The sequence below is a fragment of the Haemaphysalis longicornis genome, unplaced genomic scaffold (assembly GCF_048455015.1).
Source record: "Haemaphysalis longicornis isolate Haplotype H1 unplaced genomic scaffold, Haemaphysalis longicornis Haplotype H1 scaffold_2, whole genome shotgun sequence".
Classification (NCBI taxonomy): Eukaryota; Metazoa; Arthropoda; class Arachnida; order Ixodida; family Ixodidae; genus Haemaphysalis; species Haemaphysalis longicornis.
The window spans coordinates 218,455,014-218,473,247 of NW_027526295.1; the positions used below are offsets into that span (position 1 = coordinate 218,455,014).

At 44.0% G+C, this 18,234-nt stretch overlaps 1 protein-coding gene across 1 annotated transcript in view; it reads right to left on the bottom strand.

The window, feature by feature from the left end:
* Positions 1 to 823: 823 nt before the first annotated feature.
* LOC144169916 (dimethylglycine dehydrogenase, mitochondrial-like) overlaps positions 824 to 18,234 on the bottom strand; it is a 58,538-nt gene continuing 41,127 nt past the window's right edge. Inside the window, exons 6-16 of the mRNA XM_077699364.1 lie at positions 17,944 to 18,053; positions 17,718 to 17,856; positions 16,465 to 16,663; positions 12,124 to 12,243; positions 10,507 to 10,661; positions 8,438 to 8,655; positions 7,572 to 7,702; positions 5,468 to 5,688; positions 3,829 to 3,986; positions 2,965 to 3,159; positions 824 to 1,216 (exon numbers count right to left, since the gene is read on the bottom strand). Coding sequence (XP_077555490.1) covers positions 1,016 to 1,216; positions 2,965 to 3,159; positions 3,829 to 3,986; positions 5,468 to 5,688; positions 7,572 to 7,702; positions 8,438 to 8,655; positions 10,507 to 10,661; positions 12,124 to 12,243; positions 16,465 to 16,663; positions 17,718 to 17,856; positions 17,944 to 18,053 — 1,847 coding nt within the window. The 3' untranslated portion in view covers positions 824 to 1,015. The remainder of the gene's footprint in view (positions 1,217 to 2,964; positions 3,160 to 3,828; positions 3,987 to 5,467; positions 5,689 to 7,571; positions 7,703 to 8,437; positions 8,656 to 10,506; positions 10,662 to 12,123; positions 12,244 to 16,464; positions 16,664 to 17,717; positions 17,857 to 17,943; positions 18,054 to 18,234) is intronic.

An 18,234-nucleotide genomic window follows, 5' to 3' on the forward strand; every position in this document is an offset into this window, starting at 1 on the left:
GCTGCACATTTCACTTTGGTGTTTTACAGATTCCTATGACAGAGAAATCAACCACAATTTTTCTTGCTCAAAGGAAATTTTTAAAGTTGGCAATACAACAGCTATAGATAGGCACTGTGGGGAAAAGGTTATTTGCATGAAAATTTGGTTCGCCTGTAGGAGCGCAACTAGCTGGTGGGTCTGGTTTGAAATAAAACCAAAATGTCAGATCCCACAAATGGAATACATTGGGAGGAAGCTACAGAGTCCATGAGGCCCTGGGTTCCTACCTGAACACCTTGGGACTCCTCTCGGCACTCTGCCTTCTTTCACTGTAGTGAACTAAACAGTCGCCGTCTTTTTGTGTGTGTGTGTGTTGTCCTGTATATGTGCACACAATTATCCTTGCTCACTCTTCTCCCTTTCCTGCCTGTCGGTTTACCCCAACCCCCACTCTCCAACACCAGCAAGCATCCCGGTGTCCACCCTTAGATGAGACAAACTACGCCTGCTGAAAGACTCTACTTTGTGTGGTTCATATTGATAAATTCATTCATTCATTCATTCAGGAATGTTTTGCAGCTTTTAGGTGTGCACATCGACAATTTTGAAGCAAGGTGGTGTGCTTTTCCTTGCAGTAATTACGGTATCCTCAGTTGTGGGCATGCTCCAAGCTTCATAATTAGTTATTTAAAATGAATACATTTTTTTAAATGTTCTTATTCCTGTGTGCAGTATAAAGAACTTTACTTGTGTAAGTGGAAACCATGCTGGGCTTAGTATGCATTGGTTACAAGAGGGAATGAAAAAAAAAAAACAGCCATGCAACTCACAAATTTTTAACGATAATGCAAGAGACAGCGTAGTGAAATTTTCATTAAGAAGCTTGGACTTTGTGATCGTGAACTTCATTGCAGTTTATTGTGCGTCCATCTGTGATGCGATGATGACTGAGCAGTTTGGCTTTGCTTTTGAAAGATAAATGGAGACGCTAGTAAAGACAGCTTGTGTTGCACTTTGTGTGTGTAGCAAAACATTAAAGGGCTTGTGCTGGCTTTCTTCTCTTGACCTGTACAGGAATGGGAGCCGATGGCAAAACAGTTGCGGGGCAGAGCTTGCCCAACAGTTCTACATTCACTTGGGTGCCTGGAACGGCGAGGTAGAAAGGCACGTAGGCCATGGCCAGGCTCTGCTGTGCCTGCACTCCATAGGACCCAGAAGTTGTGTAGCCTACGACCTGGAAAACGAGCAGGACGGGTCAGTTATAAGCAGAACACACTTTTGGTTGTGGCAACTCAGCCATTAGTTCGGTGGCTTTCAGATGCCTGAAGTGTTACAGCTGCTTTATACTTAACCGTACTTTCCAGGCTGCATCTATTCTTAAATACTTTGAGGGTGGAAAAGTTTAATTTAGGGTTATTCAGCATGATATGCCATTGTCAAGCAATCTTTAGAAGGGCGAATGCCGCTCGCATTTGGCCCAGGATGTGGTTGCTGGCCAAGCTCGGAACTTTTCCTCTTCTCTTGTGTATACCATTTTGTGGGGAGGAACATTGTGGATGGCACTGTGGAATTCTTTAATTTTTCCTTCATAGATTGTTGAGCTCTTTAAGGTGGTGTAGTAATATAGTAGTCATGCAATTGTTATTTGTACAAAAAGCATGTCAAAAAGAAACACCAATCTCAAAGGCATAGAGAGGGGAGGTGCAGCTGCTATATATGATGTGCTAAGCAAGTAGGTCCAGATTGCATGCCATCAGAGTGCATGCCATCCACCCAACCAAAGGTGAATAAAAATTTTAAAATGAAAATATAGAAAAGAGCTAGAAGAGGAAATGGCAGGGAAGGGGAAGATAGCTATGCCCCCGGGCACGTGCATGCGTATGGGCAATATGCTACAAGAGGAGACTAATACAGGTCATGTAATCTTTTTGGTTTTAGGTTATTCTATTGCCAGTGCATGTGCACTTTCAGTGAATAAATTGGCTTTTTGTGTATTGATAAAGCTTCCAACATAACAAACTACATTTTATCGCAACCTTTTTGAACGATGCAATGTTTCACGCTTGCATGCTTAGCCAGGGCCGTAGCTAGAAATTGTTTTTCGGAAGGGGATATTGGTTATCATAACGGAGGCGTTTTGCCGAAAGGAACACTAAGCCTCGCTTATGCACTGCTTGGAAAAAATATCAGGGGGGTTTGAACCCCCAAACCTCTACTCTGGCTACGCGCCTGTGCTCAGCCACTGAAGCTGCGCATACATTTTGCAACTCTTCTCCACCACTTGTTCATAAAATTGAGGCAAGAAAATTATAATATATTCATGGGTTCTTTTTCCCCAACCGTGAGAAATGTGTTTGTTCAGTCTGTTCATTCAATCTTCAGGCTACATTATATTTTTATCATTACAAGATGTATTGGAAGTCTAGCACCAGCGAAAAAGTTTTCTGCATTTACATGCACTAGAAGTCTGGTGAGCTCAACTTTTCATGTTCTGAATTTTCACCAACAAGTTGAAATGATCACACATGCTCTATTTGAACAGTTGTGATTCTGCTGTGGTAAAATCTCAGGCACTTAGATTCATATAGCTTAATCAACAAGAGCTTCCGGATTTTTTTAACGGTGCAGATGCAAGCCACGCTACGCCAAACTCTGCAGAACTCAGCTGCCAAATATCGTCTTGGAGGGCTGTTGCTACTGAGGGTTGTTGCTACTGAGGCGTTATAACACAAATGCAGTGAGTGCAACGTAAACACTGGAGAACTAGCGAAATTAAAATGAAGATGCTATGCCCAATCTAGTTAAGAACAAGAATTCTGCCCCTTTTTTTAGCATTCCTTTTTTCTCTTGTCAAGGGGGTGCTTACAAGCTTCACACATAAGGTTTGATCTCTACAGTAAAAATAATGCCCCATAGAAATCTAAGTATTTTACATTTCTTTAATTAAAACATTTGTGTGCGTAAGTGAAAATAACTTTTTACCTTATCGTAACACCAGACCGACTCATTGCCTTCTGGGTCAACTTCAGGAGCATTGACGAAAAGGTGCACCAGTTTCCGTGTCAGTCCTTCCCTCAGGATTTGCTGAAGCGCAGTTTTTCCCACAAAGTCAGCAGGTTTCTTCATTTTGATGAATGGATCCAGGCCTGCCTCAAAAGGGTTGGTGTCAACAGTCATCTGTAAAGGCACATGCACACAACTTCAGTTTTTTTATTATTTCCAATAAATTTAATGATACCATATAACTTCTGCTGGTTTTAGTCTACCCTTTAGGATGTATGCAATTTTCCCCATAGTTTTTTACGATAGTGTGCAGACCGAAATGAAAACTGCTGATCCACACTGAGCAGGGTGGTAATTGGTGCATGATTATATTGCATGTTCATTTAAAAAACTAACTTCATTGTACTGCATTTTTTAAAACATGAAATACCCACCCAGCGCTTTTGTGGTATGCACCAAGTGTGAAGACATCCTCAAGTGACTATCGAACAGGTGCGCGTGGTGTATGCTGCCAGCAGAGTGAAATGAGGTCTAGTGGAGAGCAAAGTGATGATAAGTAGGTATAAAAATGCATAACCGGAGTGATATAAGTTACTTCGACAAATGTCCGGAACATTTGTGAACATTTTAGGACATCGCGCTTGCTGTGGGTGCTGTGAATGCTAGGATGCACTGCATGTTCGGGAATGGGCATGCAATTTTGCTGGACGAAACTGGATTGGAGTAGGAGTAGCAGATAATATGACATCACGGAGAAACCGGAAGTTTGATTGGACTGTGTTGCATATGTTTCACATATACTAAGTGCATGGTTAGTGGAAATTTACCCAAATCTCTACTTACATCGGCGCCCCAGAGTCTGAAGCCCTTTTCAATACGCAGGCTGTTCAAGGCATAGGTTCCAAAGTCCTTGATTCCGTATTGTTGTCCAGACCGTAGCAGCTCGTTGTACAACGTGGCAGTGTGTTTTCTGTCATGGTACATCTCCCATCCGAGTTCACCTGGCAATAATGAGTGGATCCAGAATGAAAAGAACACCCAGTCACCCCAAAGTTATATGTACAGTGGAATCTCGGTAAACACAACTACCGTTTAAACAGAACAAACGCTTCACAATTGGTTGGTTTTGTATTAAGGAAATGTGAAAAAAATCTTGTTAATCGGAACTCAAATTTTCTGACCACCGCTTAAACGGAACCGAAAACCGACTTGAAACCGCAACTATTTAGGAAAGCGCAGCGCAATCGCGGTACGCATCACTGTTCCCTCCTCTCGTCCCAGATATTTTCAGCTTTCTGTCTCCGGCGGTTTCTGATTTTCTCTGACTTCGTGCGGTGTCTCTGACTCTTTGCGACGGTTTCTGACTTTGTGCGGTGTCATATGCGACATTTCGTCCCAAAGCCAGAATATATGATGGCAGCACATAAACGACCGCACGATGCGCTTGCGTTGTCCAGGAAGATGGAGGTAATCAACGACTTCGAGAGTAGTCGCTTCACTAAAACAGCGCTTGCAATGAAGTACGCCGTCTCCAAACGGTGTGAAGAGGATTGTACGATGCTGAATCTATTCTCTCTCTAAACGAAACTCCTGATAAACGGAACATATTTTTCCAGTTCCTAGAGGTCCCATTTAATTAGAGTCCAATGTACTGCGTAATGTCGACAAGAATGCACATGAAGATACTTGTCTGGAAAACCAACTAGATAATATGCTGAGTTAATGGTTTTATGAATTTCTGAGAGAACATTATGCCTCCAGAAGGACTCGAAAGCTCACAATCATCAGACCAGCGTCACTACTGCGGACAATCGAAGGGCTCTGGCTGGTCTGCGTGCACTCAGTTGTCATACAGCTAATATGCTGAAAGGACAGCAAAGTCAACTAGTACAAGAGGTTGTGAAAGTCCTCATATCCTCATGCTATCTGTTACATTTAAGCTGTAAATTCCCAACGTTGCACCACTGTAGTTGAAGACTAGAATTCTATTCCCTTTATTATACCCGGCTGTCCTGCTCAAATTTCCCGCCAGTGTTTCTCAGCCTCTAAAGCATGCGGTCCTGCAGTGAAGCCCTCGCTAGTGGGCTGGAGAAACTTAAGTACAGTATTAAAAAGAACCCACAATGCTTTATTTTCAGAAAATTTTTGTGCACTACTTCTGTTCTTGGTGTCAGGTAAAGATTGATGCAAAAATAACAGTCATGATCAGGGCAGAAATAGAAAAGTTGATCAATTTTTAAATTGGTTAGGCAGTTTTGACACACTTGGTAAGTGTTTCGATGCAAACTATATGGTTCCAGAAGCACCATTCCTGCCTAAGTGTATTGGAGTCATGGCACTTCATGGCTCAGCAGGCGAGCTATGCAAGAAAGCGAGCTTTACAGTGCCTGGAAAAACATTTGAGGGCCCCTTCATAGCTGTGTCATGCACACCTGTCTGTAATAGAGCCCAGCTTAACTGCATTAGGAAATAAACAACTCACCAGTGTAAGACACCCGCAGAGCAGTCACAGGAATGTCGCAGATTGTAATTTCCCTTGCGTGCAAGAAGGGAAACTTTTCGTCATCCAAGGAAGCGCTGGTCAGTGTCCCCAACACACTGGCTGAATGAGGGCCGGCAATGCCCAACGCTGCAACGCTGTCCGTCACGTTTCTTATCTCCACATCTGTGACCTGCCAGAGCTCGAGGTGCTCATCCATCCACCTGCAGAGTCCAATGTGAATGCCTCTGCTAGCACCAGGATGAGTAGACATCAAGTATTACCTTGCGCCTCATAGGTAATATGTGTGTTCTCAGAAGACTAAAGTTTGCATGCCTTATTCCTACCTTGGCTCCAGGACCAAATGAAGATAAATGATAGGAAAGGTTGTAACTGAAATCTGAGTGTTGAGTGTGAGTATTAGTGGCCATCTACCACTAACTAAGCTAGTATTCGATATGTTGGAGCATTGTGTGTCAGGACATGAATGCAACTCCATGCAAAACTTAACAAAAATGAATGAACAAACAGTAACTACATTTAAATCTCTCCCAAATCGTATGAACTTGTCAGGCATTCTTAATGACGGTGGAGCTAACTCAACATTTCCTACGTGTTATGTCAAAGTCATTCACGCCTATTTGAGAGCAGCCTTTAAAAAAGCCTTTTAACTGTACTAGATGTATAAAAATAAGTGTGGGTAGCCAAGGAAGCCAAGGAAAGCAAAAGGTAAAATGTGCTATGTAAGTTATGATTATTGAAAGAAATGCAGATTTTTTTAAAGAAAGTGGAGAAAAAAATCTGCAGAAATTCAGAGAATTATCGACTAATGAGTAGCATTCTTATGCCGCTTGTCTTGAGTGTGAGTTTTTTACAGCCACATTTTTTGGTTTGTCTAAATCCTGTCCAACCAATTATTTTTATTTACGCTATTAGATCGATTAGAGGTGGAACTTTCACTAAATCTGCATTATTGAGGAAATGCAGGGCGTTACACGGTTTGCCATTTTCCATAATTATTTTAAATTTTTCTTATTTCTTTATTTTTTCAAAATTTCGTTCGACAAATTATCTCCAGTTACGCTATTATAACGATTACAGGTGGAACTTTCGCGAAATCTGCATTATTGTGGAAATGCCATGCATTATACGTTTTGCCATTTTCCGTAATTTTTTAATATTTTTCTGATTTTTTAGTTTTTCAAAATTTCGTCCGACCATTTATCTGCATTTACGTTATTATAACGATTACATTCGGAACTTTCACGAAATCTGCATTGTTGTAGAAATGCAGGGCATTACACGATTATCCATTTTCCGTAATTATTTTATATTTTTCTTATTTCTTTATTTTTTCACAATTTCGTTCGACAAATTATCTCCAGTTACGCTATTATAACGATTACAGGTGGAACTTTCGTGAAATATGCATTATTGTGGAAACCCCATGTGTTACATGTTTTGCCATTTTCCGTAATTTCTTAATATTTTTCTTATTTTTTATGTTTCAAAATTTCGTCCTGCCAATTATCTCCATTTACGCTATTAAACGATTACATTAGAGGAACTTCTTTTGGTCATAGGCTCGGATCCCACCCGGCGGGCATGTTTCTCTTCACTTTCTTGCCTTCAAGAAGAATCTGCATCTGTTCCAATAATTCCTTCCACTCTGTGGAGGATGAACAGCGAAGCTGTGGGGCGTAATGTTAGAGTAATATGCATACAAATATACTTATAAATATGCATACAAATATTTGTTTAGGTGGGCTTTCGAGCTAGCCTTCTGAGAATGATTTATAGTTAAATCTAAATGAAACGAAGTGAACAGTATTTCGAACTCTACATGCTGCTCCGGCAGATAACATTTACATTTGACACCTTTGCGTAGAATTTGATAATCTTTACGCAATAACATAATACAACCTACCAGCGCTATTAAATTTTTAGGAGTGTTCCTGGAAGGAATATGTTAACCATTTAAACTAAAATGATTATGGGGCACTTTGAAGGCATAGAAATCAAATTGCTGGAAGGTTTACAACTAACAGACAAGAATGCTATTAAAAGAGAAGAAAGAAGACGCTTGCAAAGCCCTGTGCAGGCTTGCCTCAGGTCGTGCAGCTCTGAGCCGGATCCCGTGATGATAAAATATCGGTCCTCCGCTAGCCTTGTCACCGTGACTTCAGCGTAGACCCGTCCTCTTGGTGTCAACATGTGGGAGATGTTGGTCGAGTTTACCTGCATCACAGCATGTAACACAGCTCATTACTGCTCTGAATTCAAAAACGTTCATGCGGTCTGGGGATTGACTGACAGCATGTCTGTCCATTTATCTTTCTATAAGCTGATACCTGATAGGACAAGTTTAAAATAGATTGGAGGTTGAAATGCACACAGCGTGCTCTCTTTGTCCTTCCTCTGCTTACTTCGCACAATAACTCATCACTGGATCAAATATCCCCCTTGTTGTCAGTGGTTATTGGTATATGCACCCAAACCCTTCTACTAGTTGGGATCTACAAATGCCGATTGGAGGAGCTGTATTATAGGTACACTTTGCACTCACTGCACTTTGTGCAATGCACACTAGTGGCTCTGACCTATAACTTTTTTTACTTTACTCAAAATTTGTGAGTAAAAGTAAACCCTTTCATCTAGTTTTTCTGGAGTTTTTAATCTGTGCAGCTGTGAAACTCAAATGTAAAAATGACGCTAGAGTTTTGTTTATTGTTAATAGAACATGAAAAAAAGTTTGCTGCGGTGAACAAGCTTATGAAGGACAGGGTACATTGATTGGTCTGATGCATGTGTGTATATATGTGATGCTTCATTGCTAGCATATTTTCATCACAAACAGAAAAAAAAAAGAAATCATGTTCTATGCATATTTAGGTCCGTAACAGAATGAGATTGCTGGTGACACACTTACAACCATTGTCATGGTTCAGTGTTGTGAGATGCATGTCAACTTACCGCAGGCAGCTTGTTTGCGAGAATCCTGTCAAGAAAATGACTGGCTCCCTTGCCGCTCACTTCGAGCTTTGCGAATGGAGTGAGGTCAATGATGCCTACATTTTCCAAGACGTTTAGACATTCACGCTTCATCGGCTCAAACCAGTTGGCACGCCTGAAGCTTGGAGAGTAGCCCTTGACGTCACCAGGCTCTGAGAACCAGGCCGGTTGTTCCCATCCTGTAGGCAGTCAAGACATTAGTGCAAGAAGTAGCAAGCCATACAGTTCCTGACAGACAATTCAGCACGGCAGGCATTCAAGTGGGGGCTAACATATACCAAACAAAATTAAACAACATATCTGTGTACATCATATAGTAGACCATCCCTGTAATGTACAACTCCCATACAGTGGTGTCCACGTTTTCAAGTCAGCCTTGCTTATTATAAAGCCCGCAGTTTAGTGTGGTCATGTTGGTGTGGTACATTCAGTGAGGGATGCTGTAGACATGGGTACTTTCATGCGCAGTGGTCAAAGCTTATGCCTGCTTTGTGGTTAATGGCACGTTTCATCCTCTTCTTGGTCAAAATACCTAGCAGCGAACTTCTAAGCTTTGCCTCCTTGTTGTGGAAAAACTGATTTAGGGAAGATAAACTGCATTTTGCAGGAAGTTAAATTCCTTTTCCCCTCCGATACACCTTTTAGTGCCTCCCAAGAGTCCCATGAGCTAAATCAGCCCCTCACAATTAATTAAGCAGCAGGAAAATTGCCAAACATTGTTTTAACGAAGACCTGAATGGCTAGCTATCAAAGCTGTGTGGGGTTTGATTAAGTAATATACTTGGTTCAGTAATAAGATTGCATTTAGCCAGAACTTTTTTGCTTGTTCCAGTCTCTCTATGATTGCAGGATCTCCTAGATCTGCACGCACTGTTGCATCACTGCGCCGCACTGACATTGCAGATGATTATGCTATTGGAATGTAATATGGGTAACTTCCAGTCACAGTATTACTGATGACACCACTTGATGTTATAATGTAGACTCCAGCTATGACGCATATCAGATTTGTATCGGCCCATGGTCTAACCAGCGACCTTACAGAGTACTTGAGGGCGGAGGACCATGTTGGCCTCTCTATGTGCATTACCGTACTTGCCCGATTCTAACGCGCCCTTTTTCCGGAAAAATAGATCGAAAAATCGCATGCGCGTTAAAATCTGATAAAAAACCGAAACTGCCGAAACAGCGAAAATTTCGTCCCACCTATCGCCATCTCAAGATGGCGCCAAAGCTTTTAGCAACGATTTTTCGGACGCAGGAAGCATAGGCGCCTAGGTTTTTCTGTCAGCCTTCACACAAATCGTCAAATCGTTCCACTTGCGCGCTTGATAACAGCAATGGCAGCAGCGGCTATCACGCGTTCAAAACGAGCGGTCGCCTGAAGCGTGCGCCTCAGGACGAGCTCGCGGGATGGGCATGCGAGGCGTGGGATACGATCCCATCGACCATGATTGAACGTTCGTTCAGAAGTGTGGCATCGCGAACGCGCTTGACGGCACCGAGGACGAGATGTTGTGGTCATCGGAGAGCGACGAGAAGTGAGAGATTACTTTGGGAAATAAATCGCCTGTTTCTCTCGCATTCGCTTTTCTTGCTCACGAAGTTCCGTGTGCGTTACAATTGGAGGTGCAAGTTTTTCCGGATTTTGTGCGCGTTAGAATCGGGTATTACGGTACTCAATGCACTCACATGAGAGACAGGACTATGTTGGCTACGGGTGCACAGAGACATCTGGATTACATAATCATTTACATCACTTGACATTGCTGTGTCTGTTCTGCAGATAGGTTTCACAATAAAGTTTGATCCACATTTGTAAATCTGAAACAGTGATGCGTGTGGTCAGCCCATGGGACAGCCTCTCTGTCGCAGAAGGCATGCCCCGCATCTTAATTGTGCCGCTTGCCTCACACAGTTATGAATCGGCGCAATGCCTCTCCAGCCTAGGGGTTGGTGCTTACAAAAGGAATGAGAAAATAGTTCCACTGTAAATTGTCAAATGAAGAACAAGTGGTAGTGATGCTCACCCGCATGGAACCCCATTTCGGCGCCCCGCTCGACAAGTTGCTCGTAGATGCCGCTCACTCGTTCCGTGGGTCGACCTGTCCACCGCTCCTCCTTTGGGAACGTGAAGCTGTTGTTCATCCCGTACGTCTCCTTGGATTTCGCGAATAAGTATGACCTGCCACACAAAAACAGATTAGCTCACTCTTCTCATGTTCTATCCAGGAGATGGCTCTTCTCTAACCCAATTCCCCATGTTTCTCTCCACTATCATGGAGATGCTGCTGTTTCCATGATAGCGTGGGAAAACACCTTGAAAGCTTGCTGTTCAATCTGCTCCCACTACCATCGCATGGTTTTGCAAACGAGCTGATTCAGAGAAGGCTCTTTATTGAAAAAAGCAGGGAGTTTTGCCAGCGTTTGCAATCGCCTACATGCTTCTCTGCTAGGGGTCAGGGAGGTAGGGAAAACAGGCCCTAGAAAGAGGTGGGCAGAAAAAAAAAACACTGGCGTGGCTTGACGTGCTTGATGGACTATTTTGCAGATTGTGTCACAGAATTCACAATTTTGAAATGTGACCAATGTCCTCCAAATAACTAAACAAACTTTTTAGAGCCTGACGCTGCTTTGAGCGGCTATAATTCCCAAGAAACCCTGCAAGACCTTAAAATCATGCAGCCACTGCTGTTTTGTGATTGCCTTCCGCCTCACATCATTAGGACGAAGCACTCGTTAGAAGTATCAAAGCCGAGAACGTCATTCTTGCTTGTCCCGAGCTCTAGGAAAAGGTGTGGGAAACAGCAAGACATGGTAGCCCTTCAAACCTCTGCCCACTAGCGTGGTGAATGGGACGTGGTGGTTCTTTACACCACTGCACACCAGTTTGGTGAAGAAGATATGACTGATGAGCACAAGCAGCATGCACGGATATGCTCTGTGGCTGTGCTTTGGGGGCTCGGGCAATGCATGGCTGGACCTGGACAGGCTAGGATTCAGTAAACTATGGTTCCACTCAAATTAAGGTTGTTCATGGGGCCCACAGCAGGCTGTAATTGCTGGAACTGGCAACCACAAGTTCGAATAGTGTGCCAAGGGTGAAGCAATATTTATCTTGTGTTGAAATTAACATAAGCATCACTGCGGTTATGTGTACCGTAAATGTTCCTTGCATGTTTTCTGCTTTATTTGCAATGTTTCGGCCAAGAAATTTAAAGTGGAATTTACAATATTTGGTTTTCTACTGTCTTCTTCATTTGAGTGGTGCTTAAAAGACAGAATGGAAAAGGAACAATGTATGTAGGCAGAATTTTTTGTTTCAGCATATCCTGTGAATATGGCATGGGACACACTTTAATGAAAGCAAAAGGATTACAGCAGATTTTCTGTGGTTGTTGCACTGTGTTTGATAAAAAGTTAGATGCTCAACATGTCCAGTAGGTGCAGGTTAATTATGTTGTCATTAACAAGGCAGTTTGCTGCAAAGCAGATGCGGACATTAACCCATCTTCAATCATCAACGTTGACAAAAGAGATACCCCATGTGTTTTGTGAGTACTGATATGTAGCACCATCAATTATGTTGCACAACAGACTACGGGTTATGTGGACCTGCAATGACGGACTTTGCATCATGTTTGTACCTTGTGGCCCATTTCCCAAACCGGCCAGGGTCTGTCTCAATGAGGTCGAATGGTGGCTCTCCTGTGGTCATCCACTCAGCCAGATACCGACCAGCTCCTCCAGAGTGGATGATGCCGTACCTAAAAAGAAACAATGAAAATGCAATGGCTCAAAGTACCTAATAGCCACCGTGGGTTAAGTATTTGCATTTAGATTTGAGCTCACGCATTGACACCAAGGAGTTGTTTATACACTTTGGCACAAGGTACCCAAGAACCCTGCATGGTGAGTGCATAATGTGAGATATCATGGTTTCTTGGGAATGCAATCGCAGCATACTTCTGAAGAGAGAGGGTCAGGCTGCTGCTATGGAGATATACTTTTGCACCAGCAGAATCCCTCTTTGGAGTTTAGCATGCGTGTCCTAATTAGACTTTCAAGCATGCTTTATAGCACTGACCAGTTGATTCCTAGACCTAGTCTAGGATCAAATCATATCTGTTCAAGAGTTCTGAACAGGCCTCTTCTTACCCGAGTGCCATGCTCACATTGCAGCCAGTTTTCGGATTCTGCTAACATTATTAATTTCTTTGCACCAAACCTTGTCAAAGCATTTGCTTCATTTTTTCTCATCTATTAAATGGAAATTTCAGAGCAATGTTGTGTCACAAAAATTGAACCTCTGCGCTACCATGAGGGATGCCTTGAGCAAAAGCTCACACCTGCACTGTGTCCTTAAGTGTTGGCTAATAAAAATGGATGCACGCACAGTGCATGCGCTAGCGCCATCACATAGTCGGCTACCAGGGTAAGCACAGATTCTGCTTATTAGTGTGGCATTTGTTGTTCAGACAGAAAGAACCAGTCCTTGTCCCTTTACGAACGTTGTTTTCGGTGCTGCACAGATAAAAACCTGGTAGGGGCACTGTATGTAACAATGACAAGGCATTGGAGTCATCTAGAGCTGTGTCATGCTTGTTACACACTGCGCCTGTGCAGTTTTCCTCATTAAACCTGCTAGTTTTTTCCTTACGCATGTACCATCATGGTATGAGAAATTTGGCCCTGGGTTATTACAGCATGATAAGGTGCTTGTAAAATGTTTAGTTGAAACGTACATGGTGACCACGAATCATGTCAAGACATGCGTATGTACTGTACTCCAGGCTACTGAGGTGATTGCGCAAATGTGAATGGAAAGTTGTGCAAATATAAAATTTGAGTCTGAGTCGAATACATAAATAGCAAAAACTTACTTCAAATTGAATCAAATATTTTCACATGGGATAGTGAAAATTTTCTGCGAATCGAATCAAATATATTTCCTTTAGTGTGTATAGAGCTTTTAAAAAATTGCTAGAAAGGAATATAACCGAAACAGACCAGACTTAACACATTTGAGTGTTCTACATAGTACTGCTTGACAAAAAAGGGTACAGAAATTCTAAAATAAAATACAAAACGGCAGAGCAGTGGAACAAAAGCTTTGCATACATTGCCATGAAGAAATGAGGGTTCGTCAACGTGCTGGGAATACAGGAAGTATATTTAACTGGCGGCGGTCCCTCCAGTCATTAAAAAAAAGGCTGGCATGACTTCTGCCTCACTGCAAGCATTGCCAACAAGTAATAATTCTTGATTCCTCTCATGTCACTATACTGACAGAAAACTTATTTTTGGCTTCTGAATTTTGAACAGGTAGCCTTCCACTTCGGCTATCATGCACAAGAGTTGTTTCGCGCAAAGCTTGAACACTTTAACCTTTTCGCACTGCTTTGGTGTAGTGCAAAAAACCAACCTAAAAGGGCTTGTCATGCGGTGAAGCTTAAGAGGTCTTGAGGCAGAGCCAACTTTTGTTTATCTACTCATAAGTGTGCGAATATTGAAATTTTGGAATATTAATCGATTACGAATAAGGCGTAAGAGCACTTTCAAATATTGAATGGAATATCAAATGTGTGTAGTAATTAAAATATGCAAAACACGAACAATCGTCTTTGTTATCATTTCAGAATAAATTGTTGCATAAACGGACAGGTGTGGGGCAATACACTCATAACAAATTATCTCCAGTGTTCAGAAAGTATGTGTTTGCTATCCCTGACAAGATATTTGCGTAAAGAAAGCAATATAAAAAGAAAAATGCAAAAGTTCTCTTCACAAGCCGATTCTTCGAAAACATTAGTATGCATCACAGTAGGACAGCCCTCGCCACCCTCAAATCCCGGCAAACCACCCGTAGGGGCTGCCGCCCTTGCAAACTCAACTGGCCAAAATTCGTAAGAATGAACAAATATGTTCAGCGAGAGGCTGTATAGGGAGCGGCAGTCCTTTTCCTTGTAGAAATTGGCACACTGCAGGATACCACGTTAACTGCTCTTATCTCTTTCGTCGTGGAATAAAAGGGGGAAGGGGGGGGGGGGGCTTCTGCTATCTGCAAGACTTTTTATTTAGACAAACTTTCGCAAGACCCCGCGGAGAACACCCCCCCCCCTCCCCACAGACACACACAATGGCTGCACAACCCGCCGCGGTGGCTCAGTGGCTAAGGCGTTGCGCTGCTGAGCACGAGGTCGCGGGTTCGATTCCCGGCCGCTGCGGCCGCTTTTCTGATGGAGGCGAAAAGCAAAAACGCGCGTGTGTACGAGATTTCGGCGCACGATAAAGATCCCCAGGTGGTCAAAATTAATCCGGAGCCCTCCACTACGGCGCGCCTCATCGCCTGCGTTGCGTCGGTGCGTTAAACCCTACAATCAATCAATCAACAATGGCTGCACACGACCTTCGTGCCTTGCAGATAACACGCCTGCATCAACCAAAAGCGAATCTTTTTTTGCTGGTGCCTGCGTGCGTTCGTGCATGCGGCTTGACCGTGGTGTAGTGATACCGTGCATACCGTATGTGCCTTCGTTCTGCGCGAAAAGATAAACCTGTTTGCATTTTTAAAATTTTTGGTGTGGCAGCGGGCTGCGCAATCTTATACGCGGAAACGTGTTATCATGTTTGCTCCGTTATGCTTTGGCCGGTACTCTTATTACAACTCGCGCGCGATTCTGGGGTGCATTTTTTCACGCATCGATGTATACTATAGCTTGGCGTAAGCGCGCGTGGAAGTTCGTTCTCCGGCGTGCAGCCAGTGCATTGGTGCGCGCCTTTAATCTGCATTAACTAGATATAGATATCCGTTGTCTGAGTGGTTCCGCCCGCCCGAACTGTAGTCGTCCCGTGGCAGGGCAGGGAGGGCCTGATAAGGTGTAGGCACCCCACGCCACACTGATTCGGGCCCTTTTCACCCATCTCCCCCCACCCTCTCCCCTTAAAATCTCATAGCATATCAGGGCAGAGAGGCGAGGAGAGCATAGTGTATTCGCTGTGCGTTTCCCCCCACGTTGGAAATGGGTTGGCATAAAAAAAAAAGATGTCCTGGTTATACCGTTTTTTGTTCTAGCAATTTAATGGTCGGAAATGAACGGCAATGACAGACAGAGAAATAACTTTATTCACTCGGAAGTAGACAGCTTGGGCTCTCTCTGTCGCGTTAGTCAGCAAGGAGATCGTGGTTCTAAGGCAAGTTTCGGTCGAAGCGTGTTGAGCGGCGTTTAGGCATAGGCCGTACAGCGGCCGGCGCGGTCACGGCCGCGGGCCGTGGGATCGCTCGCCCTCGCCGGCGTAGTGCGCGACAGCGCGTACTTCTATGCGCTCTTACAGCGATTGACGATTACGTCGATAATTACGGGACCAGGTAGTTGGGCCTTCAGGAAAATGTGTAGCGCGCATATAATGTAGCGCGCATATAAATGAAGCGTGCATATTCGTTCTTTGCCGAATATTCCGGAACTTCAGAATATGCATTTCTTGAATTAAAAATGTTTCAAACAATGAAAATATTAATTCGTATTCGAAATTTCAAATTTCGCACACCCTTACTTCAAACACTTCGAACCAACTGAACGGTAAAAAAAGCGCTGTGAATCGAACAGCAAACACTATTCGCAAACTATTCCAAGATTCGGAAATTCGCCAATCTCTACCATCCAGGTGACTGTATTTTTCAAAACCGTACAAGGCATGACAGCAGCAATCTTGATGCATCCTTAGCTTGACCGTAGAAGTACATGCCATTTTATCCCTGAGCTGTTTTGGCCGCGATGGTTGTTGACTGCAAATGTGTGCTACTTTTCAAAGAGCAACCTTGTTACTGAATTAGCGCATGAACCATCCAAATTTTCAATTTTGCTGACGATTGTGCAGCTTAATTCTGTCAAATATGAAAGCTCGCGTTGAGACTCACAGATGTACAGTACACCTAAGCAGACGGGAGGGCCTCAAGTCAGCGGATTTAGGATGGCAGTCGAACTCACGCAAATCCCACGGCCACCCAATAGTTTCGGAATCCGGGCATGGGGCCGATGCAGGGCAGGGTGTCCGCAGTGTAAGTGATGGGCCCGGACACCGTCGTGCGAATTTCGGCAGTCTTTAGCGCTGGAACCAGCTCCATCGCGGCCTCTATGTGTTCCGACAGGCGTTCGAGGTCCGGGTTGAACAGTTCCTTCCCAAAGCCTGTGAAGCGTGCAAAAAAAGTGAGAACACTCTTTTACAGTGCAGCAGTGACCTGAACACCAAGTCTGAACACTGATGAGACACAAGATTTGGGAATTTATATCCTGCGCCTCGCACTACGCTCCTTTTCTATGCCACCAAAATCAATTATCTGAATTTATATCCCGCGCCTCGCACTGCGCTCCTTTTCCGTGTCACCAAAATCAAATATCTGATTCCTCTGCAAACTGCTGCATTGAATAAAATAAGCTCCCTATACCTTCAATTTTATAAGGACAACGTTTATTTCCCACTTCGCCCTATCTTTTTCCTCCATTGGGAAAATTCTGAAAAAGCTTATGCGCGTGCGAAGTTCTGTTCAAAGCATCAATGTTCTGCTAGAATTTACGTCTGGTGGTTCCTCATGATGAAAATGAAACGTGGTAATCCCAAAGGTAATTAGCACTGCCACGATTCTTCTAAAAACTTCTCAAACATAAGCGGCATTGCATGACAAAAAGATGTGAAGTGTAGATAAATTTAGGAATACCTTCACGACATCTTTAGGAGAAATATTTGTTGTGGGGATCCTGGCGAGCGCTCATTTGATGCCGTCAGCGTGCCCCCCCTCTCTCGCTCTTCCCGAAGGGCCAGCTCGCCCCTGCGCCACTGCGTTGGGCTGAGCCAAAGTTTCAAATTTCTGACCAGGTGAAGGCGCTGGCGGCCGCCCCGCCCAGGTCCTCGCTTAACCTAATTTCATTGGCGTGTTTGAACGGCGCCCGAAATCCCCCTTGCCGGGACGCGGGACGCGCACCCTGCGCGGGGGTCCGTTCGGGGAATATTGTTGCTTGAAATTATTGGTTGATTGGAATTACTGCCACCTATGGGTTCATTGAAATTCTATTTATTCATTTAACATTACTGTTGGTTGTCGAAAGTTATCTGGTGAGTCACTTTGTAAACCCCGGAAGATTTTGTTGGGCATGGGCTCGGCACACTTTTTATTCCGCGAGCATAAACCGGACCACGCGTTGACGCCGCGAAAAAAATGTCCGAGGAGTGTTCGTCTTTTTACCGGGGGGAACTTGGTTGGTGACCCAATCGTCGCAGATCTTCATTTTATCCTGGTGCTCGTACGGGCCGATGAGCAGGCCATCGCGCTCCTGCCGCATGTAGAAGCCGCCTTCCAGGTGTCTCAGAACTGGTATCTCTTTCTGTGAGAGGGGACGAAGTGAAGTGCAAGAAACCGCAAGAAAGGGAGGGGGAGGGAGCCCGAACACACGGCACACGAAGGAGCGCACCTTGAGGTCTTTCACTTCTGGTATGGAACTGGTGATGAAATACTGGTGGTGAATTGGAACGAGCGGGAGGTCGCAGCCGGCCAATGCATTCACTTCGTGAGCCCAGAAGCCTGAAATAGAGGGTGTTGCGCACATTATGCGGTGTGGCGCATTACAGGTAGGCAGGGTACTAGGCCCATTAATGACTGGAACTGCGCCCACAGAGACCGGACGAGAGAAGGGAACACAAACTACGCAGATGTGTGTGCTCCCTTCTCTCATCCGGGGCTTGAGTGCGCGGTTACAGTCATG